The 26,350-nt window shown below is 48.1% G+C and overlaps 1 protein-coding gene and 1 long non-coding RNA gene across 2 annotated transcripts; one reads left to right on the top strand and one right to left on the bottom strand.

Annotated features, from left to right (window-relative positions):
• The first annotated feature begins 308 nt into the window (after positions 1-308).
• Positions 309-6,953, top strand: LOC125551875 (neutral/alkaline invertase 1, mitochondrial). The gene is made up of 6 exons (XM_048715256.2): positions 309-1,075; positions 4,592-4,757; positions 4,843-5,054; positions 5,291-5,784; positions 6,153-6,201; positions 6,298-6,953. Exons 1-6 carry the CDS (start codon positions 458-460, stop codon positions 6,622-6,624), a joined length of 1,866 nt encoding a protein of 621 aa, XP_048571213.1. The 5' UTR covers positions 309-457; the 3' UTR covers positions 6,625-6,953.
• A 5,414-nt stretch (positions 6,954-12,367) lies between these two features.
• LOC125551876 (uncharacterized) lies at positions 12,368-25,124 on the bottom strand. The gene is made up of 2 exons (XR_007303303.2): positions 13,193-25,124; positions 12,368-13,075 (listed from the first exon to the last, which is right to left on the bottom strand). It is a non-coding gene; the product is annotated as an uncharacterized LOC125551876 (long non-coding RNA).
• Positions 25,125-26,350: the final 1,226 nt, after the last annotated feature.

Raw genomic sequence — 26,350 nt, forward strand, 5'->3', positions numbered from 1 at the left:
GTGGTCTATAGACATGGATGTGATTTTTATTGCTTGTCTTTATTTATGATGAATAGAAGAGAAATTTTTCTGAATTTTGTCCTTGCTCAGCAAACATCACGAAATAGAAAAATACTCGTAAGTACTCAGTGGTGCTGGCAAATCCCAACGCAAATTCCCTTCTGCCCCACGTGACCCACGAATTGGATGCGTGGCTCGTGTTAAAGTTACACACCCGGATAACTGTCACGTACGTACGTGCCTGCTTCTGCACCGGCCGATGCCAACAGCGCCTATATTTTACACTTTCCAAAACGAAACTACCCGTGGTTAAAACGATGTAATAAAGCACTGCTAGTCCCCTTCCGTTGTTCTTACCGCGATTTGGACCTCTGCAAACCCAGCACGAAATCCCTCGATCGCCCGAATCCGATCGAAGCTTTTCTTCCTCCGCAATCCAAATCTCGCGCGCGCTGCGATGGCGGCCGCCGCCATCTCCCACCTCCGCCGGGGCGCGCAGCGCCACGCGCTCCTATACCTCTCGCGCCGCCACTTCTCCTCTCCGTCCTCCCTCGCCGCGGCCGCCCCGCTCGCCGCCGCTGCTCGCCGCCTTCTCTCTACGTCGGTGGAATCCGGCACGTCCTCGAAGGCGGGAAGCTATAAGCCCCCGCCCCTCGACCCCTTCCGCGCTGCCCTCGCTTCAGCGTCGCCGCCGCTGGAGTCGCCTCCCCTAGAGGAGCCCCCCGCTACCCCGCCGCCCCCGGAGGTAGCTTCTGCGGCCGCGGCGCCCGAGCAGGATCCGGTGGTTTTGCAGAACGAGCAATTGGAGGGCCTGAAGGCAGGGCTGGAGGCGGTGAGGAGTAGGGAGGAGTCGCCGGAGGAGAAGGAAGCGTGGTGGTTGCTCAACCGCGCGGTCGTGAATTACTGCGGCAGCGCCGTTGGCACGGTGGCAGCGAACGACCCGTCCACGGCCAACCATATGCTTAATTACGACCAGGTCTTCATCAGGGATTTCGTGCCGTCTGCCATTGCCTTCCTCCTCAGAGGTGAGAGCGACATCGTGAAGAACTTCTTGCTGCACACCTTGCAGCTCCAGGTGAGTCACATTTACCTTAAAATGGTTACTGCTACTATACACGTCTACTCTATGAGATACTTCCTTCAGGTTAAATGCAGTAGCCACAATGTTGCAATGTGCTATATAGATGTTATTGTGGAATTATATAATGCCATTTCAGTGTGATGGCAGAGGAAATATCTACAATTAGTGTATCTCACAAATGGCCTTTCTAGATAACAGCAATAATGTACTCCCTCAGTTCGAAATTAATATTGAAGTTCTAGCTTTGGTCGAAACTTATTAAGTTTGATCTAGTTTGAAAAATAAATCAATATCTACAACGCCAAATTAATTTCATTAAACATACTTCTCACTATGTATATTTCATGTTGTAGATCTTACTATATTTTTCTATAAATTTGGTCAAAGTTAAACTAGTTTGATTCAGGACAACCTTAGAACTTTAATTAATTTGGAACGGAGGGAGGATATTGTGAATTTTAGACCTCTTGCTTTGGTGTTGATTATTTTGGCATTGCACACATGTTTCAAAAACTCGAGTATTAGAGAACAGAAACATAGTGACTAGCATTTTTCTGCTCTGCAAGTTTATTGGCGGGATAACTCTGCAAGCATTCATTTAAGAATGTAAGGCTTGATTTGAATATATTACACCTTCCACCGTCTGCTACCGGTGTATGTTGTCCATGCCTCCACTTCATAATCTGATTGTAACAGTACTGTGTTAAATTTGGAAGTTCACCATGCAGTTACGGTGTATTTGTTTTGGGCTTGAGCGCAGTCCGTGACTTAGGTTAGAGTGAGTTTACCCTGTTCCTTTTGATTTGGCCATACGGGTGACTGCGTTGCGCTTTGGCAAAAGTTGAACATTCTTGCTGCGCTCAAATAGGGATAAAATGAGTAGGTGCAAGTAGGTCCGTGAGCTTACAAGTTGCATTTGCATATGCATGTTCAGAAACTCATACATGTGTTTTAAATAGCTTAAAATGTGTTATTTTCTCTCGCTTGCATATAATATGCATGGGGCTAGGCAGTGAGCACTGAGGTATAAGAAAAATCTATTGATCTGTGACTCAAATTGAAATGTTGCGGATCAACAACTAAATAAATCAGTTGGATAACTAACCAATACTGATATGATCAGTGTATGGTATGTACTCAAATCTGCATGCGGAGGCACAAATTTGCTAGAGGTACATTGGCAAGCCAAGAAACTGACCTCTCTCTGCCTATCCACCATGGGGTTGGTAGTTGTATGGAGCTCACAGCACCATGGTTCACTTAACATTGATGTGGCACAGTCTGGGTGGCACACTTAGCATTCACCAGCAACTTTTTTCGCTGCTGCAACATGGCTTGCAGCTGTATACTTACGGTTGCTGGCAGCGATGAACCCACCAGTGCTCCTGCTGAGGCTGTCCTCGAGCTGCAGAAATGTGATGCCATAGAACACATTGAAATTCCCTGTAGCTGCCGATCATCTGGTTGCTGGTGACCTTACAGCGTTGGGCACTGGCCAACCTGGACTCGTACGTGACTGCAGATTTCTGGACAAGGAGGAAATGTCACGGAAGGCACACAGCAGTGGAGCCAAGAGCTGATAGCAGCACTGTAAGAGGCTGAAAAACGAAGGGCAAAGATAATGATGAGGAGGCCTTGCAGAAGTTGGAGGTGGTGGACTGAACTCTTGAAAGAGATGTAAACAAAGGTAAGGACAGTGCCCCACCAGGGAAGATCTGGTTGGTGCGGCCCTTGTAGAAAACCGTGCACAGCTTGACATACGTCCTGAGACACAAAAAACAGCCACCCTCTAAATAGTATGTCTTAGTTCACTGATCTTGGGCCTGTTCAATGAAGAGGAATGGGGGCTAAGTGATCTGCCTCACACTGGTGGGCGGCCGCAGTGCTGCATGAGTGGGGGAGTAATAGCTGCTGCACAACTCAGCAGCAACACATGCACTCAATTAGAAACAACAGCAGGGGCCCTTCCTCTCCCTACCAGATCAGAGAGAGAACAGGGAGAGAGAGAGAGAGAGAGAGAGAGAGAGAGGAGGTACGCAGTGAGGAGGATAGGTGAAGAAAAAAGTAATTTCCATCTCATTGCCACAGCGCCACCTTTTTCCACATAAATGACATGTCAACTAGGTAAACAACTAGCAAAAAAAGAAACTCCTAGGCAGACTTATTTGAGGCCTGTTTAAGAACGTATGTATGTTTGTGGATATAGTTGTACGAGGAGTTTTAAGCATCTTATAGTTTGACTTCTGCAAGGCTACATTTCCGTAGTACTCCCTCCGTGCCTGAAAAGAAAGCGTATAAATTTTGTCTGATGTCAAACTGTGCAAAGTTTGACCAAGTTTGTAGGAAAAACTACCAACAACTACAATATTAACTAGATAGTAGTTGTTGACAGATTTCCCTACAAACTTGGTCAAATTTTGCACCATTTGACTTCAATTTTTTTTTGTATGCCTTCTTTTCAAGCACAGAGGGAGTACGAAGTTGGCTCACTGAGATTCGGAGCAGCACCATAATGTCAGCTGTTATGACCTACCATATGTGGTGCGACATGGTTGTCTATATAGACATAATGTGGCTAGAGTAAGCGAGCAAGATATCATGTTGCCATTAGCACCAAGTGCTAGTGATAACCCCGCCTTTGTCTTGTAATAATCTAATTCAACTTTATTCTCTAGATAATGCCCTGACATTCCTCTTTATATTTAGAATATCTTTGCAAACCCAACATGATAATAAGTTACCATTTCAGCTTCTCCAATCAATCAAAACAATGAAATGCTGTCCTATAGTTACATCTTTCAGTCACAATATTTTTTTCCTCGACTATTTTTCACTCCCTAGTAACTCGATTTGTAGAATAATTAATGGATGTGGGGAAAAGTCTATGCAAGTTTCTGCACTAGTTAAATTAACTTGTTTTTCTCAGTCATTCAATTCCGGACACTATATAATTGGATAAAAATGTGAATCTAGTTTTCACACATGGTGTGAATCTGAATTTCTAGAGATAGACAGAAGCGATTTTAGTGCTCGAGTTAATTCTGAGTAACTTACTTAATATTGGTTTAATAATTCGATAATAAGTATCTTCTGAGATAACATGAGTGTGTTCTCCTCAAAATAAGAAACATATACTCCCTCCGTTCCTAAATATAAGTCTTTTTAGAGATTTCAATAAGTGACTACATACGGAGCAAAATGAGTGAATCCACACTCTAAAATATGTCTATATACATCCGTATGTAGTCTCTTATTGGAATCTCTAAAAAGACTTACATTTAGGAACGGAGGGAGTATTATTATTATTATACTGGAAACATGGTTTTGTGCTTCATAAAACAGGCCTGGGCACCAAACCCCTGAAAACAGCATCGACAAATTGTCTTGAATAGCGTCCTGTGAAATAACTACAGAGTTGATATTCTCGTTGTCCTGGATATCATTGATTATCTAAGTTGCGAGCGATGTTCCTGGAAGTATCTCTTTATCTCTCTTTTTGTACCTTTTTAGAGTTGGGAGAAGACAGTGGATTGCTACAGTCCTGGTCAGGGGTTGATGCCTGCTAGTTTTAAAGTCAGATCTGTGCCTTTAGATGGAAACAATGAAGCATTTGAGGAGGTTCTTGACCCTGACTTCGGAGAGTCAGCCATTGGGCGGGTAGCACCTGTCGACTCTGGTGAGTATGTTGAGCGCGCTTGTGTTATACCTTTGACGGCAAGTTTTGTTTTCATGGATTTTCATATGAAATTATATTTTCTCAGGACTTTGGTGGATAATTCTACTGAGGGCATATGGTAAAATTACTGGAGACTATGCACTACAAGAAAGGGTTGATGTGCAGACAGGCATCAGACTAATCCTGAATTTATGCTTGACTGATGGATTCGACATGTTCCCTACGTTGTTAGTCACCGATGGATCATGCATGATTGATCGGAGGATGGGAATCCATGGGCATCCTCTTGAGATCCAGGTAAGCTAATCTTGTACACTTCATGTTGATATAGTCAAGTATCGTGTGGTAGTTATGGCCTTATGGGGTAAAAGGATATTTGTTCTGTTCTAATAAAAATTCTGAACTGGCAACTCAAATGGAATGTCCATTGTAGTTTGACACTTCACTTTGTATATGCGAGGCTCGCAAATACGTAGGAATACACTGTATAAAGAGAGTGTTCTCATATTGAACCTAACAGGAGTTTTTCACAGGCTCTGTTCTATTCTGCTTTGCGCTGTGCCCGTGAGATGGTCAGTACAGATGATGGATCTAAGAACTTGATCCGTGTTATCAACAACAGGCTCAGTGCTCTGTCCTTTCACATAAGAGAGTACTATTGGGTTGATATGAAGAAGATAAATGAGATTTATCGCTACAAGACCGAGGAGTACTCACATGATGCTATCAATAAGTTCAACATCTACCCAGAGCAAATCCCATCCTGGCTTGCAGATTGGATTCCTGATAAGGGTGGTTACCTTATAGGAAACCTACAACCAGCTCACATGGATTTCAGGTTTTTTTCTCTTGGAAATCTCTGGGCGATTGTTTCCTCTTTAGCAACTCAAAAGCAAGCAGAGGGTATCCTGAACCTCATTGAAACCAAATGGGATGATATAGTTGCAAATATGCCTCTCAAGATATGCTACCCTGCTCTGGAGTATGAGGAATGGCGTATTATCACTGGTTGCGACCCCAAAAACACGTAAGCAACTGAAAATTCTTCTATGTGCCGTGTATGTATTCAGTTTGCGGGATTTTCAGATTCTGGTGCTTATTATGCTTTGCACAAGAACTGAATCTCTCTGAATGAAAAATACAAATAAGCATCACTTGCTTCTAACATTCTAAGTAGTATTCTTTTGGCCCCATGATGAGTCTTACAAATAAGCATCACTTGCTTCTAACATTCTAAGTAGCACTCTTTTGGCCCCATGACGAGTCTTTACCTATGTTATTAATCGAAATTCATTGCTAGTATTGATCAAGTTGTATTCTTTCGGCATTTCTCTTGCAAAAAAGTATGTTTGGGTATTTGAGCACTCCTTGTAAGATTTTCGTTGTTGCTTGCAGGCCCTGGTCGTATCATAACGGTGGATCTTGGCCTACATTGCTATGGCAGGTATAGATTCTCTAATAACTTTTCTTGCTTTGCTTAATGTTTTAATATTATTTTTTGCGATCATAAGATTAATTATTTGTCTGTGTTATAACTCAGTTCACCCTAGCCTGTATCAAGATGGGTAGGCCTGACTTGGCAAGGAGGGCTGTTGAAGCCGTGGAGAAGAGGCTCTCAGATGACAAGTGGCCAGAATATTATGACACCAGGACAGGAAGGTTTATTGGAAAACAGTCGAGGCTATATCAGACATGGACAATTGCAGGGTTTCTTAGCTCTAAAATGCTTTTGGATTGTCCGGAGATGGCATCAATATTAATATGTGACGAAGATCTCGAGCTACTGGAAGGCTGTGCTTGTGGCCTGAGCAACAGCGCTCGCATCAAATGCTCCCGTCGTGCAGCCAGGTCTCAAGTCCTTGTGTAGTTCCATATACTTTTGCTTGACAGCCAAGACCTGCAGTGCTTCTTCTAATTTACTGGACTTTTAAGACACAGAAGTTGGCACTTGTAATCTCACCAGGGTATCCACTTCATATGCCGGTTATTTTGGCAAGTTGGTGGTCCCATAATCCATCGATACAAGAGTACACTGTTGTATAGGTTTCACGTAATCGCAATTGTGTACACGAGGCCAATTAACTCAAGTTGACTGGCAGTTTTATACAGATACTATCATGTAAATATTACCACTTGTAATCAATTTATTCTGATATAAAACCGCGGACTCTGACAGTGTGTTCCTGTTGCCCCCGATATGCTGTCTCGCGCTTGCACCCCGTGAGTCAAACTGTCAGCGCCGTAAATTCGTACTGCATTTGCATTTTGTTCCCGGCCAGCTAATGTGTGCGTCCTGCCCTGTGCAGCACTGATAGACAAGACTCGAGCAGTCAAGATCTCTGAAATTGGCTTTCTTACTGCGCCCTCTTTAACACGCCGCTGGTTGGTCCATGCATGCAATCCCTGGCACCTAACAGAGCAGGTAAATTTTCATCTCTGGAGTAGTAGTTGTTGATGGTTCTAGTTTCTACTGTAACTTGTTGTGGCTTTGAACAAATCCAGACTCAGTCTCTTGAACTTTGCTCTGCTAGTCAGCTGTAAATTTAGAGCATTTAACCTTCTGGACGAACTGACTTGACAATGGTGACCACTGAGTCTGCCTGGCCACTTCTTAACGCGCTTCAGCTGCACAGGTTTTTACTTATTGCCTAGGTGTTTTGTTACTGTTTCTTGATCAGAACACAATCATGGGCTTTGCCTAGGAGCAATAGGGTCTCCACTGCCTTGTCTTTCAACCTGCACCGGGAGGTCACAGACGCAACCACCCTGCTCATCTAGTCTGCCATCTAGTATGTCTTGTACACATCGCTCGTAGGAGCCTGGAACTGCGAGGTCTCCCTTGCAGACAGGAATAAGATCTGGGAAGATCTTTAGCGTGCCAACTGGTTTATTTTTTTAATCAATTGGGCTCTAGGATCTGCAGTATTCATGGTCCAATCTTACGGTCATACGCCACCCATTTATGGTCATTTTATGATGTATCACTGGGCTGCTGTGCAGAGTTGAGGTGAACACAGTGGTCCAGGGCAGAGGGCCTTGAACAAAACCTGGTGGATTCAGAACAACGAGTGAGTAGAAAACATGGTAGGAGTATTTCTTTTTTCTTTTGAAAAGCATGGTATGGTAATGTAAGTATTCAAGAACCATAAAAGATACACTTTAAACTCGCTACTATGAATTGCTAGGATTATCCAGACTCGAATCAGTATACCGAGCTTAGCAATGTAATCTCGTTTTGAAATACTCCTACTAGTAGGAATTCCATTCTTGAATCATCATGGCCATGGATATTAGGAGTATTATACTAGTAGGAGTAGTAATTATTTTTTTTGCGAGGAAGTAGGAGTAGTATTATTGGTGGGGTGGTTTCTGGCTGTACATCTATACCTACCTCATTGATTTCACTGCCAAGAGATGGCAAGGCTAGCTACTCCTAGCTAGTATCTCTTGGAAGAATCGGTGTGGCACAAGTTCTCTTCTCAAGAAAGATGCAAAAGATATGGGGCCATAAAACTGGATCCGTTGCCATGCATGCGCGTTTGGATTTTGACTAGTCGGGTTGCTGCAGTAGTAACACCACACCAGTCATGCATTGCCTTTGCACCAAAAAGATAAGAGCCATGCATGCCTTGAATGCCCTGCTCTGAGGCTTCCCTGTTGGGCAAGGTTTAGTTGTATCGATACTAGCACGACTTAGCAGCATTTTCGCCCCTTTGCTTCTCCTAGCTCATCGCTGCTCCTGTTCTTGCAACTGTTCCTGGACATGGCGTGGATTCCTGCCTTTCTGTTGCCTGCCCACAGTGCTGTTGCTTCACTGTTTCAAATTAATCCATTTTGTCCACTTACCACTAACTTCTGAGCTGAGAAAACTGAGGCTTTGCGCCCTTATCAAGCATGCATGCATGGCAAAGCCTTGAAGCGTTTTGGAAGCGTAAAGTAAATGCTGCTGCATGCGCTTTCAAATGTGTGCGGCAGGGGGAGAGAGAAGATCGAGAGCGCAAAAAAGCATTTAAGGACAAAACTATACCCCCTGCGTGAGGCAGCTGTCCAATTGCGCCAGGGTACATAGCTGCCGATTGTGAGAATTTTTCTTTTCTCTTTGGAGGGGACAGATGGAGGTCGTGGGCACCTCTTAAATGCCCAATTGTCCATACCAAAGGGTAGAGTAGAGGAAGCAAAAGAATCAATAGAGCTTCGTGCTTGTCATGATGTGGACCTGTTGCTCTCCATTCATAGTAGTACACCTTAGCAAAACAAAAATTTCATAGCCTGATAGATAGTGATATCTGATAGTATCAGGTGTTGGGTTTAATCCCCTAGAAAATTTAGTTGAAGATTGATATACACCAGGAGCAGTAGTAGTATCCTTCATTGCAGCCAGATCTCTTGCTTTCGTCTCGGTGGGACCATAATTTCTACTACCTTATATAAGCTTAAGATCCCCTATCTACACTAACTGATATAAAGGCACAAGTCTAGAATGTTCAGTGCTCGCCCCTTTTGTAACTTAGCCCAAGGAGAGGCACGTGATGAGCATTCTCTTGCACTATCTAAACCTATTTTTCGACCCTCAAGATCAACAGCTAGCATGCGTGTCTGCACTTTGGTTTGCCACTAGTTATGCATTGTCTGTCACGTTTGTTGCCTAGGGAAAAAATGTTCTTCCTTTTGTCTCGTTTCATTGTTTTAGTCTAAGAGGCAATGATATTTGCATAGCCTTAGCCTTTGAGCCCCCGGTGCCCTTCTAGTCCCTTACGCTAGAAAGGCTACCCATGTGAAGAGCACCAGCTTGATCAATGCATGCAATGGCAGCATATATGCATGCATGCAAGCATGTGTTAGTGTTAGAGCACTCTGCCCCCCTAAATTGTATAGTTTCACATTCATGCTTGCAGCAGCAGCAGCAGCAGGAGGCATGCATGTATGTATCTTGTGTCGTGCAAGGATGGTAGGTTGATTCATTTGATGCCTTTCAATGTCCCATTTACTGTACAGAGAGACTCGTGCAAGGATGGTACGTTGCTACAGACGCCGGGTACCCGCAGCCCCTGCAGCCCCGCGTCGCCCCCGTCTCGGGCGACTCGGGTGGCGCTCCAAACCCTAGCCGCCGGGCCTCCATCTCCACCCTCCTCTCCCTCCCTCGGAGCCGGAGGACGCCACGGGACTAAGACCGGTGGCCGACGGCAGTGACGGGGGATCTCCTCCCTGCCTCGCGATGGACGGGGTAGGGCGGGACCTCTTCTCGTGAGGTGGCGTGGCTGCAATCCGGATCTTGGCGGCATGGCAACTGGTTTCGGGCAGAGGCCTTGGGCAGCGGAGTGGTCGTCAGGTGGCGGTCCGGTGGTGGCGGCGCGGACTGAACGTCGTGGAGGACCTGGCTGGAAGATCGGGCCGGGTGCATGTGGAGGTGGACTCCGGCCATGGCCTGGCCGGGGTGATCGCCTCGCTGCGCGGCGACGGCTCCGGGCGGTGGCGGCCGGTGAGGCCCAGATCATCCTCGGCTGCATAACATGGACGTACCCATGACCAAGGTGGAGTTGCTCCGACGGTCCGACGGATTTCACCCCGGACCTCGTTCGGTATAGAGACGGTGAAGACCGTGCTTGGGATTCATCCTAACGGCTCTTCCGGCATGGTGCGGCGGCGACCGGGGGGGGGGGGGGGGGGGGGCTCCCTCCATGCTCCATTGGTGGCGCCCTTTGGCAGTGGCCGGAGCGTCAGGATACACCACGGTGGCAGTGCGGTTGTGGATGATCGCCAGATCTAGGCGGCCAGCTCCGGGGTTTTGAAGGTGGTCTTGAAGATGCATAGGTTGTCGGTTGGATATTCTTCGGACAGATCTGAGTGAAAATGTGGTCTTTGGCCGGCGTCCAGAGCCGGTGATGGTGACGCCCTTGGCATCGTTTTCTTCATGAAGGCATCATTGAGGTGAAGCTCCCCCCCCCCCAGCGCTACCTCCGCGGGAAACCCTCGATCAATTGATCGGATGATGGCGGCGCTTTTATGTCGTTTCCTCCTTGAGGGCGTCATTCTTGGAGGTGTGCATTGGCTCGAGGGACCGGTGGACGGTTTTAGCGGTGGAGCGGCGTTTCATGTCATGCATAGATGATGTGGAGTCTTGGCGGCGTGGTGCAACAGGGTCTCGGCGATGGATGTATGATGAGGACGTGTGAAGGGAGGAGGTGTTGTCTGGCGTCATGGTGGCGTCGACGGCAAGCCTGGCAATGTCGATGTGTCAGTATTTGCTATGAAGATGGATCGGTGGAAGACGTCGACAGCGGCCTCTGAGAGTGTGCCAGACCGTGTGTGCCCCATACCCGGCAAGAGGCTTGGTTGGGGCCTCCGGCTTTAAATGTCAGGCTTCGGTGCGAGGCCTATTTGGTATTCGGATCGGACAATCAAGACCCCTTCATCAAGCAGATAGAAGTATCGATAGATGTTGCCAAGGTATCACTTTGTAAGGTCTTTGTGAATAATTAGTAAAATGATTGTATGCATTGTGGAGATGCGAAGGACGGGGCATCTTTTTAAAACAATAATAATAAAAAATGATACGAGGCTTCAATGGAGCAGTACGGTACTACTAGTGTTTGTTTGATGGACTTCTGCTGCAAGGTTGATGAAAAAGTAATTATGCTAATCTGGCAGCAGTGATAAGTAAATAACCAATGATGGGATAATTGAAATCGTCAGCAGGCATGTAAGAGGCGCTTTTTGGCATTTTGCTCTACGTTCCCGTTTCCTGTATAGGTCACAGGTGTGTATGATTTGTGAGTTGACTCGAGAGGCTTGTGGAGCAACCTTTGTCACTGCCTTTCCCCCTTCTTTTCCTAAAGTGATGTGAGTGTGTGTCCCCTAATTGCTGACCTATTATCTTCCTTGTCCTCAATTAAATTATCCACATCTTGTTCATCTAGTGCTTTTGTATCTTGCTTACCCGCCAAGGATTATTTCTAAACCTCTTTGTTTCACTCCAATAATTGACCATGGATCATTCTTAGTAATATTATAAATTCATAATTTTGGAGATCAATCCAGGAGCATGTTTCTGTGACATATGTACACCTGACCAGATCTCAAGTCACGAGTTTTCTAGGTGCACAGAAAGAGAGAGAGCTAGAGATGAAGTACTTGATTCAATACGCTGGCAGCTCCATAAATTCCCATACATTGAGTGCTATGAATTGACTCTTGTAATGATTTTCATACTAGGGCTATACCAACCTGGATCTTCCTCTTCTATTTGAAACTGTTCCTCTTTGTTTAGACTCTTCTTAACTGGAACTGTTCTCCTCTACTTTTCAAGACTATTTAACTGAAACTATCCTGCTAGCTTGTCCAGGATTATCAGTAGACCTGACTGGCTATGGAATAAATAAAGAGCAAAATGCAGCGCTGTTTTTCTTCTCTTTTTTTGCAGGGAAAAGTGTAGTATTGAAGTTGTTCGTAAATCACAAGTACGATGTTGAAAACTTGAAATGCATCATAGGTGATAAGTATGGACTAGGGTCGAATGTTACGATGCTACAAAGATGAGACATAACTGAACTTCTGTAGATCGGCGCAACAAAACGAAATGACAACACACAAATACCGCGGTGCCTCTGCGCTGCCAAAATGAACAGTTCTTCTCAACAGTACCACAGCATCAGAATGTTTCTATTCAAGCAGGAATAGCAAACTTATTACAACATTGGCACACATAAACATGCTCAATTACATGTAGGCTCCTACTCCACGTGCATGAGCATTACGGCAACAAGGACTGTGCTTTTGTATCTCATCAACTGTACTCTCTACAACCGAAACAAAAGAAGGAAAATACAACGTGGAAATGATGAATCTACACACATCGTATGACAAAGGAGGTAGAATCTCCTTCACTTGTCACTCCATGTATCATCTTGTTCCCAATACTTTGAATATAAGAAATGCAACTATAAAAAAATATAGCTCAGGAGGGATAGATGAAAGAAAGATGGAAGAGAGAGGGGTGGAAAGGAACATGGCAAGGAAAAGAAGGTGGAACAAGAAGATGAAGAGTGTGGGAGAAAACGTGATATTGTTGGGTCTTACAAGGTCAAGAAAAGGTCTTGCAAGGTCAAGAAGACCCAAACAACGGGGTGAGAAGAGGAAGCGAAGGGGGAGGATGGTGGCTAGAAGAAAAGCTCAATCAGGATAACACCATATTTTTGCTATGGGTGAATCCGCGCCGACGGTGCTCCCCGTGGCCAGAATCCTCTCGGTCTGCACTCTCCATGTGTGTCCAACTCCTCCTGCCCGCGAGGCTTGGCCGCCTTGCAGCTCGTCCTCTCTATCTGATGATGGGAGACAGAATCAACAAAGAAGAGAAGGGTGCTGTAAGCCAGGGGCAAAACATGTGGAGATTGCTTCGTGATTAAGGCAGCAATCACTGGATGGCCGAGAGCTCGTACCTCGAATACCAGTGTCCAAGACCGCCGTCGGGGTGGAGGCAGCTGCGACTCCATGAGGTACAACGGGAACCGCGGGGGTGGCCGGCGAGAGGCGGTGCGGTGGTGGCGACGCCGAGCCACAGCAGGGCGGCAGCTCCAGAGCGTAGCGGTGGCGCAGGATGTATGGGAGATTTCAGAGCCGCATGGAATCGGAACCCACTGGAGCTTTGGGTAGGAGAGGGAGTGAGGAAGGGATCGGGCATGGTTGCTGCGTCTTATATGAACTCGGCCAGCTCTAGGTACTCTGCACTCTGGCCATCGGACGCCGTCCGATCTCTCCTGTGCCGTCCAGATCCAGGCGGTCAGCTCTGCCTTGGCCACTTTTGCTGTAACACGCCCATTACTATTGACTATTTGCGAAACGAACCCCGCCACCGTGCCCCAACCATAACCTCTTCATCCATGTACAGCAGGGTCTCTGGTCTTGCAATCAATCTTCACCGTAAAAAAGTACCGTCAAAGGTAAAACTATTGCTTCCTCGGCGTCTCTGGTGGATTTGTGCTCATGAGCTAATGAAAGGAAAATGTAAAGCAGGTGAACTATGCTCTAAAATTACCCGATTGCCTATGCATACAAATTACCGTCAAAGACGAGAATGACATTTTTTTATTGAAACACGGTTCCTAAGGCCCGATTCATTAAAAAAGGTAGAAGAGAATTGTATGGTTAATTAACGAGAAACCGGGCTAGGACCGTCACATCACGCCTGCAAAAATAAGGTACACAGGGCGACATGGCAATCCACACAAAAACACACACACGACGAGGAGAAAAGCGCCGTCGAGGTTGCAGCTCGGCCTCATCGTCATCACGCCTCCGCGAGGGCGAGTCCGACTCCATCGACAAACACCAACGAAGCCCTCACCACAAACAAGTGTCAAGGCCCGCGCCGGTCCATGCCAAACACTCAGCCGCACGCGCCGGTGACCAGCCAGTTTGGACTTTGTCGACGAGCATTGCAGGAGAAAAGCATCGGGCTTGCCACGAGCCATCGCTGAAATCGACCACTTGCCTCGTGTCAGCGTCGCCAAGTCATCCTCAACAGCTCCTACTTCAGAGAGACGAAGTGAGGCATGACGACCCCCCGAACACGCTGGAAGAGACCGACTACCAGAGCACAACAACAACCCTGACTTCGCCCGAAGCCACCATAGTTGCCACATACAAGAAGTGAGGCACGACGACCCCTCGAACACGCCACAAGAGGCTGACTACCAGAGCACAACAACAAACCTGACTCCACCGAAGCCGCCATCGCCCATGGAGCACACAATGCCGTGAGCGTCCAGCCCATGGAGCGCACAAACTAGATCGAGAACTCTTCAAGGCGACACCGCAAAGAGGGAAGTGACGATGTCGACGCCGTCGCCTGACCCAACCGGGTCTTAGGCTTTCACTCAAAGAGCAAGATCGGAGGATGTAGAGGGATGCGGGACTCCATGACGACGCCTCCAAGGAGGTTAAACGACGCCCATAGACGCCGACGCTGCCTGCTGGTAAGACCGACCAAGCTTTCGCATGGAACAATCCAACACCATCAGTACCCCCATGCACAACACCTCTGCTGGCCCACCCGCCTCTCGCAGAGCCACCGCGTCGGAAGCACCAGAGAGCCACCAAGCAGCACACCTCCCCGCTGGCCAGTCGCCAACCAGCCAAATCCGACTAGATCTGGCATCCCACCACCGCTACGCCACAATAGAAGCCACCAAGGTCAGCGTGTCGTTGGCTCACGCGAGGACACACCCACGGAGCAGGAAGGGAGGAACGCGCCCTCCCTTACTTGGCGGAGGAGAGCAGCCGACCTGAAGACTAGCAGTCTGCCGACAAAGCTACCGCGGCTGCTGAGGGTGTCTCGGATTAGGGGGTGCACACCACATCGGCCCACAGTTCATGGGCTGGGCTAGGGACCCACTAGCAACCGAAGAATGGCCTCGCATGTCGTGGCCGTCGGCGTGATCAAGATGAAGTTCTCCGGAGACTTGGTGTACACTTCAAGGCATATTTGAATGATCGGCATGTTTATCCCCAGACTATAACCGGCCATGTGTAAACCCTAGTGATGGTGTCCTGGACTAAGGGGTACCAACCTAGTTGTCCCACCATCCATGGGCCGAGCTTATGGCCCGCCAATCTCACAAGTAAGGACTCCTGAAGCCTCGAACCCCAGCGTGATCAAGATGGACTTTACCGAAGACTTGGCGTGTACTTCAAGGACTACTCCGGCTGTCGGCGTGTATGTTCTTAAGTTGGTAACTGACCATGTGTAACCCTAGATCCCCCCGACACCTATATAAGCCAGAGGGTTTAGTCGGTAGGGCCACAATCACGAATACTAGCCTTAGGGTCTTGAACACAACATACGATCTCGAGGTAGATCATCCTGTACTCGATACTCCATCATCAATACAAACAAAGCAGGGCATAGGGTATTGCCTCTTCGAGAGGGCCCGAACCTGGGTAAACATCGTGCTCTTTGTCTCCTGTTCACCGTCGTTCCTAGATCCACAGCTCGGGACCCCCTACCCGAGACCCGTCGATTTTAGTACCGACATTGATGGCCCATGCAGGTCCCACTGTGTGGTAAAAAAGGGTCGATGGCTCGTCTTTAGATCGATAACAACATCGGCTGCAGTGACGTCTTTATCCCCGGGTAGCTTTTCGCGTTCGGCACCATCATTCTTCATGCCAATTCGACTGGCCGGCTCGACCGTGTCGAAAGCTTCCCAAACCAAGTCATTACGTTCGGGAGTCTAGAATACACCGCCGACTCTTGCAGTGATCTCACCCTCTATGGCTAGATGCCAGATCGGCTTGAGAATTGCTCAAACACCATGGCCTTGACCCCGGAGTCGACCCCTGATCCGGTCCTCAGATCAGATCTCGCATCAGAGCAAACCTCGAGTATGGACCTGATCATCGTCATGTTGGACCCAACCCCAAGCACGTGCCCGACCACTGTCTTATCGGCTCTTGACCTTGAGTCAAGTCTGAGCGGCGATAAGCTTGGATCTGATCACTTCAGCGTCGGACCAAGAGTCAACCCTGGCCAGCCAAGACTCCGAAATTGCGCCAAGCAAACCACAAAGCATATTTCGTATCAATCTGGCTTGCAGTCGGGCCATGGACATCGAGGATCTCTCGTAGCTAAAAGAGATGCTAGATCGAATATAGAATCTGACAATCGCATTCTCAGTTTATGATCAAATCGGATGTAAAGCCGACGATAGGGAACTTTATATCCCTCTCACCACCCACCTAGTCGCTACGGCCGAAGACTTAGCTGACGTATTAGACCATGCCTCCGAGGAGGCAACTAACATGGATGAGGATGTCAATCGCGCATCAGGAGTGGCGTCGCCTATGGCTGTATCCCATACATGCAATTGGGACGCAACATCTACCTACGACGTCTACATGGTCGACACACCCAAAGATCCACCCAGGAGCCGACGCCCTCGCAGGCGACCAAAAGGCGCTGGCGGGGTCAAGAGTCAGACCAATAATACGGGAGCCGCAAATGACGGCTTCGCTCCAAATAACGCCGACAACAAGGGCAACGGCAACAACGCCATGCTGGCTCAGGTTAATGGCCCCACAGGGATGTCGGATAATGAGAATCCTGAAGATCTCGAAGATGGGGAGGATGGTAACTACCTCCCTGAGTCCGGGGAGGATGTCAGCCTCGGACCCAAGGACTTTATAGTCCCTAAGGACCCATAAGAGCAAGAAAGATTTCGGCGACACCTCGTTGCAACCATCTGGAGCATGAAGAAAAAGCAGCAGCAGCTTCACGCAGATCGAAACACGCTAAACGACAAGTGGGTAGAGATCCTCGCAGTTAAACAAGAACTACAAGCACGACATGAGGGACAAGTTATATCTTACCCACGTTGGTGTCTACTCCCAGAATTCGATGACAAAGTCGCCGACAACGTGCCTTTCAAGTAGGGTCGAGCTGACCAACTTGACCTCCCTCCTCGGGGACGAGACATTCCAACGGGAGAAAATAGAAATCCCCTCACAATACCACGCCATGAAGGCAAGGACTGGGTCCAATACCCCGAGTCGTATGATTTGCGAACGTAGTTAAATGCAAATCCGGTCCCAGCATGATCCATTTATGGATCACGACGACACACGCCTGCTGGGCAGGTCTACTACCAGGCCTGGTTGGATAGGCATGGGAGGGCTCGGGAACAAGCATATGCTCGGATGCCAACTGATATCCGGCATGATGCGACTCGTTTTCGAGGGCCTGCGCACCCATATGCTTTATAGACGAGGTCATGGAACACCAGTTCCCCAAAGGGTTTAACCCCGGGAACATCGAAGCTTACTATGGAACTACTGACCCGGCTATGTGGATTGAAAATTTCCTTCTTCACATTCACATGGCTTGAGGATATCTCCATGCCATTAAGTACCTTCCGTTGAAACTCAAGGGATTGGCGAGACATTGGCTCAGTAGCTAAAAGTGCAACTAATCCCTGGGTGGTTTTGGTAATTCATAACAACATATAGCTCACTGAACTAATACCCATTCAAGTTTAATATTTCAGAAAGTTCAATGAATGGCATGACATGGACTAGAGATGTGGACCCCTCAAAATGCTAAGGACACATATTGGCAAAAACTCAGGACTCTTCATTTCTATTTTAGTGATCCAAGATCACATTGACTCCATAGGAAAGCCAATACTATTAAAAGGGGATGAGGTGTTGCTTAATGGCTTGCTTGCTCAAATGCTTAGTGATATTGCTCGAAATCTCTCAACCAATTTCTCATTCCAAATATGTCAAAACCCTAAACTCCAACTCCGCCCCACCGGTTCATCTCTGAGTTCATATGACATAGCCACTGCCTCCTAAATAGTTTGGTCACACCAATACGGATCTCGGTCTCACCGAGATGGCCTTGTCATTTTCTGTTGCCTGTTGCAATTATTTCGATCTCACCAAGTTGGCTTGACATTTTCTCTATTGCCTTATTGCTTCACTTCGATCTCACCGAGTTGACGCAATCGGTGCCACTGAGTTGGTGTTTTCCCTAAGGCCTAGCACATTGGTCCCACCGAGATTCTCAACATTCACATTTTGAACTAAATCGGTCTCACCGAGTTTTTCTATTCGGTATGACCGAGTTGGGTCAAATGTGTGTAACGGTTGGATTTTGTGTGGAGGCTATATATACCCCTCCACCCCCTTCTCCATATGTGAGAGAGCCATCAGAACGTGCCTACACTTTCAGCATACATTTTCTGAGAGAGAACCACCTACTCATGTGTTAAGATCAAGATATTCCAATCCTACCACAAGATTCTTGATTTCTAGCCTTCCCCAAGTTTCTTTCCACTCAAACCATCTTTCCACCATATCCAAATCTACGAGAGAGAATTGAGTGATGGGGAGATTATGATTTGAAGCACAAGAGCAAGGAGTTCATCATCAACACACCATCTATTACCTTTTGGAGAGTGGTGTCTCCTAGATTGGTCAAGTGTCACTTGAGAGCCTCCGTCAAGATTGTGGAGTTGAACCAAGAAGTTTGTAAGGGCAAGGAGATCGCCTACCTCGTGAAGATCTACCCGAGTGAGGCAAGTCCTTCATGGACGATGGCCATGGTGGGATAGACAAGGTTGCTTCTTCGTGGACCCTTCGTGGGTGGAGCCCTCCGTGGACTCGCGCAACCGTTACCCTTCGTGGGTTGAAGTCTCCATCAATGTGGACGTACGATAGCACCACCTATCGGAACCTCGCCAAAAATCTTCATGTCCCCATTGTGTTTGCACTCTCCAAACCCTTCCCTTTACCTTCATATGTAATGTTTTACTTTCCGCTGCTACACTCTTAGAATTGTATGTGTAGGCTGATTGCTCGACTTGTGCTAATTGCTAAAATCTGCCCAGAACTAAAATTGGGAAAATGTTAGATTTTTATTTGGTCAAGTAGTCCAATCACCGCCCTCTAAACCTACTTCAATCCTACAAGTGGTATCAGAGCTTTTGGTATCCATTTGCCTTGATTTCCATAGCTTTGGTGATCATAGCCTTGGTTTCACGACCTAGGAGAGTATGGCGCCTAGTGAGGGAAATTACCACCGTAGAGGTCCTTACTTTGATGGTACTAATTTTGCTAGTTGGAAGCATAAGATGAAAATGCATATTCTTGGTCATAACCCCGCCGTTTGGGCTGTTGTACGTATTGGCTTGCAAGGTGATTTCTTCGAGGATGGATAAGAACCGGATCGTGAAGCGACAACGAAAGAAATGAAGATGTTGCAATACAATGCTCAAGCTTGCGATATTCTCTTCAATGGAATGTGCCCCAAAGAATTCAACAAAATCAGCCGCCTTGAGAATGCAAAGGAAATTTGGGATACTTTGGTTGATATGCACGAAGGTACCGAGTGTTGGGGAACGTAGTAATTTCAAAAAAATTCCTACGCACACACAGGATCATGGTGATGCATAGCAACGAGAGGGGAGAGTGTGTCCACGTACCCTCGTAGACCTAATGCGGAAGCGTTAGCACAACACGGTTGATGTAGTCATATGTCTTCATGATCCGACCGATCCAAGTACCGAACGCACGACACCTTTGAGTTCTGCACACGTTCAACTAGATGACGTCCCGCGAGCTCCGATCCAGCAAAGCTTCATAGGAGAGTTTCGTCAGCACGACGACGTGGTGATGGTGATGATGATGCTACCGACGCAGGGCTTCGCCTAAGCACCGCTACGATATGATCGAGGTGGATTATGGTGGAGGGGGCACCGCACACGGCTAAGAGATCAATGATAAATTGTTGTGTCTATGGGGTGCCCCTACCCCCGTATATAAAGGAGCAAGGGGAGGAGGCGGCCGGCCAGGGAGAGGCGCGCCAAGAGGGGGAGTCCTACTCCCACTAGGAGTAGGACTCCTCCCTTTCCTAGTAGGAGTAGGAGGGGTAAGGAAAGGGAGAGGAGGAGAAGGAAAGAGGGGGCCGGCCCCCTTGCCCTAAACCAATTCGGTTTGGGCCTTGGGGGGCGTGCCCCACACTTCCCATGCTGCCCTCTATTTCCACTAAGGCCCACGTAGGCCCATTAAGCCCCTCGGGGGGTTTCGGTAACCTCCCGGTACTCCGGTATATGTCCGAAACATTCTGGAACCTTTCCGGTGTCCGAACATGGTCGTCCAATATATCGATCTTTGTCTCGACCATTTCGAGACTCCTCGTCATGTCCGTGATCATATCCGGGACTCCGAACTACCTTCGGTACATTAAAACACAAAAACTCGTAATACCGACCGTCACCGAACTTTAAGCGTGCGGACCCTACGGGTTCGAGAACTATGTAGACATGACCGAGACACGTCTCCGGTCAATAACCAATAGCGGAACCTGGATGCTCATATTGGCTCCCACATATTCTACGAAGATCTTTATCGGTGAAATCGCATAACAACATACGTTTTTCCCTTTGTCATCGGTATGTTACTTTCCCAAGATTCGATTGTCGGTATCTCAATACCTAGTTCAATCTCGTTACCAGTAAGTCTCTTTACTCGTTCTGTAATACATCATCCCGCAACTAACTCATTAGTTACAATGCTTGCAAGGCTTATAGTGATGTGCATTACCGAGTGGGCCTAGAGATACCTCTCCGACAATCGGAGTGACAAATCCTAATCTCGAAATACGCCAACTCAACAAGTACCTTCGGAGACACCTGTAGAGCACCTTTATAATCACCCAGTTACGTTGTGACGTTTGGTAGCGCACAAAGTGTTCCTCCGGTAAACGGGAGTTGCATAATCTCATAGTCATAGGAACATGTATAAGTCATGAAGAAAGCAATAGCAACATACTAAACGATCAAGTGCTAAACTAACGGAATGGGTCAAGTCAATCACATCATTCTCCTAATGATATGATCCCGTTAGTCAAATGACAACTCATGTCTATGGCTAGGAAACATAACCATCTTTGATCAACGAGCTAGTCAAGTAGAAGCATACTAGTGACACTCTGTTTGTCTATGTATTCACACATGTATCATGTTTCCGGTTAATACAATTCTAGCATGAATAATAAACATTAATCATGATATAAGGAAATAAATAATAACTTTATTATTGCCTCTAGGGCATATTTCCTTCAGTCTCCCACTTGCACTAGAGTCAATAATCTAGATTACACAGTAATGATTCTAACACCCATGGAGCCTTGGTGCTGATCATGTTTTGCTCGTGGAAGAGGCTTAGTCAAAGGGTCTGCAACATTTAGGTCAGATGTATCTTGCAAATTTCTATGTCTCCCACCTGGACTTGATCCCGGATGGAGTTGAAGCGTCTCTTGATGTGCTTGGTTCTCTTGTGAAATCTGGATTTCTTTACCAAGGCAATTGCACCAGTATTGTCACAAAAGATTTTCATTGGACCCGATGCACTAGGTATGACACCTAGATCGGATATGAACTCCTTCATCCAGACTCCTTCATTTGCTGCTTCTGAAGTAGCAATGTACTCAGCTTCACATGTAGATCCCGCCACGACGCTTTGTTTAAAACTGATCCAACTGACAGCTCCACCGTTCAATATAAACACGTATCCGGTTTGCGATTTAGAATCGTCCGGATCAGTGTCAAAGCTTGCATCAACGTAACCATTTACGATGATCTCTTTGTCACCTCCAAAAACGAGAAACATATCCTTAGTCCTTTTCAGGTAGTTCAGGATGTTCTTGACCATCCTGATCCACTCCTGGATTACTTTGGTACCTCCCTGCTAAACTAATAGCAAGGCACACATCAGGTCTGGTACACAGCATTGGATACATGATAGAGCCTATGGCTGAAGCATAGGGAACATCTTTCATTTTCTCTCTATCTTCTGCAGTGGCCGGGCATTGAGTCTTACTCAACTTCACACCTTGTAATACAGGCAAGAACCCTTTCTTTGCTTGATCCATTTTGAACTTCTTCAAAACTTTGTCAAGGTATGTGCTTTGTGAAAGTCCAATTAAGCGTCTTGATCTATCTCTATAGATCTTGATGCCCAATATGTAAGCAGCTTCACCGAGGTCCTTCATTGAAAAACTCTTATTCAAGTATCCTTTTATGCTATCCAGAAATTCTATATCATTTTCAATCAATAATATGTCATCCACATATAATATTAGAAATGCTACAGAGATCCCACTCACTTTCTTGTAAATACAGGCTTCTCCAAAAGTGTATAAAACCATATGCTTTGATCACACTATCAAAGCGTTTATTCCAACTCCGAGAAGCTTGCACCAGTCCATAAATGGATCGCTGGAGGTCTTAAGATTCGGACGGACTTAAGCATTGCTACGGGTGAGAAGGTCTCATCGTAGTCAACTCCTTGAACTTGTCGAAAACCTTCCGCAACAAGTCGAGCTTTGTAGACAGTAACATTACCATCAACATCTGTCTTCTTCTTGAAGATCCATTTATTCTCGATGGCTTGTCGATTATAGGGCGAGTCAACCAAAGTCCGCACTTTGTTCTCATACATGGATCCCATCTCAGATTTCATGTCCTCAAGCCATTTTGCGAAATCTGGGCTCATCATCGCTTCCTCATAGTTCGTAGGTTCGTCATGGTCTAGCAACATGACCTCCAGAATAGGATTACCGTACCACTCTGGTGTGGATCTTACTCTGGTTGATCTACGAGGTTCGGTAATAACTTGATATGAAGTTTCATGATCATCATCATTAGCTTCCTCACTAATTGGTGTAGGTGTCACAGGAACTGGTTTCTGTGATGAACTACTTTCCAATAAGGGAGCATGTACAGTTACCTCATCAAGTTCTACTTTCCTCCCACTCACTTCTTTCGAGAGAAACTCCTTCTCTAGAAAGGATCCATTCTTAGCAACGAATGTCTTGCCTTTGGATCAGTGATAGAAGGTGTACCCAACAGTTTCCTTTGGGTATCCTATGAAGACACATTTCTCCGATTTGGGTTCGAGCTTATCAGGTTGAAGCTTTTTCACATAAGCATCGCAGCCCCAAACTTTAAGAAACGACAACTTTGGTTTCTTGCCAAACCATAGTTCATAAGGCGTCGTCCAACGGATTTAGATGGTGCCCTATTTAACGTGAATGCAACCGTCTCTAAAGCATAACCCCAAAATGATAGTGGTAGATCAGTAAGAGACATCATAGATCGCACCATATCTAGTAAAGTACTATTAAGACGTTCAGATACACCATTACGCTGTGGTGTTCCGGGTGGCGTGAGTTGCGAAACTATTCCGCATTGTTTCAAATGTAGACCAAACTCGTAACTCAAATATTCTCCTCCACGATCAGATCATAGAAACTTTATTTTTTTGTTACGATGATTTTCCACTTCATCTGAAATTCTTTAAACTTTTCAAATGTTTCAAACTTATGTTTTATTAAGTAGATATAACCATATCTGCTCAAATCATCTGTGAAAGGTGAGAAAATAACGATACCCACCGCGAGCCTCAATATTCATTGGACCACATACATCAGTGTCGGCGTTCTGGGAACGGGGGTCCCCAGACTTGCCTGCCTGTGGCATGTGGCGTGGCTCAAGTGGGGACCCAGCGCGGCCCATCTTCATCAGCTCAAGCTCAAGACCCTCGCGAGGGGCCAAGCCTCGCGGGGCGGATGACAGAAAGCTTCCTCGGAGGCAGCCTCATCAGGTAGGCTCGCGAGGAGGCGGAGAGATCAAGGCAGGGGTACCTCACGAGGGGCCCATGACGCAAGCCATGACGATCGAGACCAGGCAGGCGCCAGGCGGGCGCCGGCCTACGCAGTGTCCTTATTTCCCCTTTGGTGCAAAGGGGGCAAGCATAGGCCAACGCACCGGGCAAAGGTTACCATTCCGGCGCAACGAGACCAAGACCAGCAGAGTGGCAGGACGGAGGTCACCGTGGAGCCCAAGACGGCGTCATCGCCAGTACTTTTGGCGGTCGAAGACCACCTTTGGTCAGGATAACTTGTACTAGATGTTCCCCTTCAAAATGGCCAATTGTTGGCGCCCTTCCCGCTCATTATTTGGGGAGAGGCCCAGGGCCTCTATAAGTAGAGCTAGCCACCACAGAGTAGAGGGAGACCCCCGGAGAGATCAACACACCCAGAGGGACGACTAGAGATCTGGTAGAACCCCAGCAGAGAGAGAGGCGACTGAACTCACCCCAGCAGTTAATCGCACCAGCTCAAGAACACCTCCCGCGAGGTTGTTCTTCCCTTGTACTGTTCATCATCAGCCCCCGAGGCAATCCACCACACCACACACTGGAGTAGGGTATTACACCACAACGGTGGCCCGTACCAGTATAAACCTTGTGTCCCTTATGTTGTTCGTTGTTTCCAGCTCAAATCACGCGAGGAGATTGGACGTAGATCGTTAGAGGAGAGATCTCCGCGCACACCCCAGTGTTGGAACCTCAAGGGTCTGCCGGAACCCGAAATCCGACATTTGGCGCGCCAGGTAGGGGTGCGCCAGAATCTTTCTTTCGCTGCTCGCGTGTGATCTTCCGTCGTGTCCATGGCTGACGCTCGTCGGGCTCGCGCCGAGCCCCGGGCTGCTCTCGCCACCCGCGTCGCCCAGACGGCGCCCGTCGGTGGACGCCCTTGTCGTTCCCCGTCACCTGCCGCCAACGCCGCCACCGGCCCGGTGGGGAACGACCAGCAGGCCTCGTCCCAGCATCCTTCGGTACGGCGGGAAGGCCGCACCGCCACACCGTCGCCGACTCCAGCCACTTCGTCGTCCCACGCCCGTCGCGCCCCCACGTACGCTCACGCTGCGCTGCTCCTAGCAAGAGAGCTCTTGCACTACCGCCCCGTTGACGACCTCTACGAGGACTGGCTCGCCCGCATCACCGAGCTCGTCAGCACCGCAGGGGGCTCCCCCTTGACATCCCTCTCGCAGCCTCGCCCTCCATTCCGCGCAGGAGGCGGGGATCAGGAGGCGCCTCCACCACCTCCTCCCCAAGAAGGCGCCCTGGCTCCAAGGCGCGCAGCCCTAGGGCAAGACCCTTCGCGTCCAGCGCCTGCGCAGCAAGAAAGGAGCTGCCAAGAGATCCTCGTCCCCAAGAAGGTGCTCGCGCGCTCCCAGTGCCGGCGCGCCAAGATCACGTCCCTGCACCTCCACGCCAAGACCCCGCGCTGCTCCAAGCAGCGGCACGCGGTAACTGTTGGGGAACGTAGAAGAATTTTAAAAAATTTCTACGCATCACCAAGATCAATCTATGGAGTCATCTAGCAACGAGGGAAAGGGGAGTGCATCTACATACCCTTGTAGATCGCGAGCGGAAGCGTTCGAGAATGGGGTTGATGGAGTCGTACTCGTCGTGATCCAAATCACCGATGACCAAGTGCCGAACGGACGGCACCTCCGCGTTCAACACACGTACGGTTGGGAAGACGTCTCCTCCTTCTTGATCCCGCAAGGGGAAGGAGAGGTTGATGGAGATCCAGCAGCACGACGGCGTGGTGGTGGAAGCAGCGGTGATCTCGGCAGGGCTTCGCCAAGCTCCAATGAGAGAGAGAGAGAGGTGTTATGAGGGGAGAGGGAGGGGCCAGGGACTTGGTGCGGCTGCCCTCCCTCCCCCCCACTATATATAGGGCCCCTAGGGGGGCGCCGGCCCTAGGAGATGGGATCTCCAAGGGGGGGCGGCCAAGGGGGACTTGCCCCCCAAGCCAAGTGGGGCGCCCCCACCCCTAGGGTTTCCAACCCTAGGCGCAGGGGGAGGCCCATGGGTGGCGCACCAGCCCACCAGGGGCTGGTTCCCCTCCCACTTCAGTCCATGGGGCCCTCCGGGACAGGTGGCCCCACCCGGTGGACCCCCGGGACCCTTCCGGTGGTCCCGGTACAATACCGATTACCCCCGAAACCTTCCCGATGGCCGAAACTGGACTTCCTATGTATAAATCTTCACCTCCGGACCATTCCAGAACTCCTCGTGACGTCCGGGATCTCATACGGGACTCCGAACAACTTTCGGGTTACCGCATACTAATATCTCTACAACCCTAGCATCACCGAACCTTAAGTGTGTAGACCCTACAGGTTCGGGAGACATGCAGACATGACCGAGACGACTCTCCGGTGATTAACCAACAACGGGAT

Source organism: Triticum urartu, chromosome 4A (genome assembly GCF_056163025.1).
Source record: "Triticum urartu cultivar PI428250 chromosome 4A, HENAU_Tu73, whole genome shotgun sequence".
NCBI classification, from domain to species: Eukaryota; Viridiplantae; Streptophyta; class Magnoliopsida; order Poales; family Poaceae; genus Triticum; species Triticum urartu.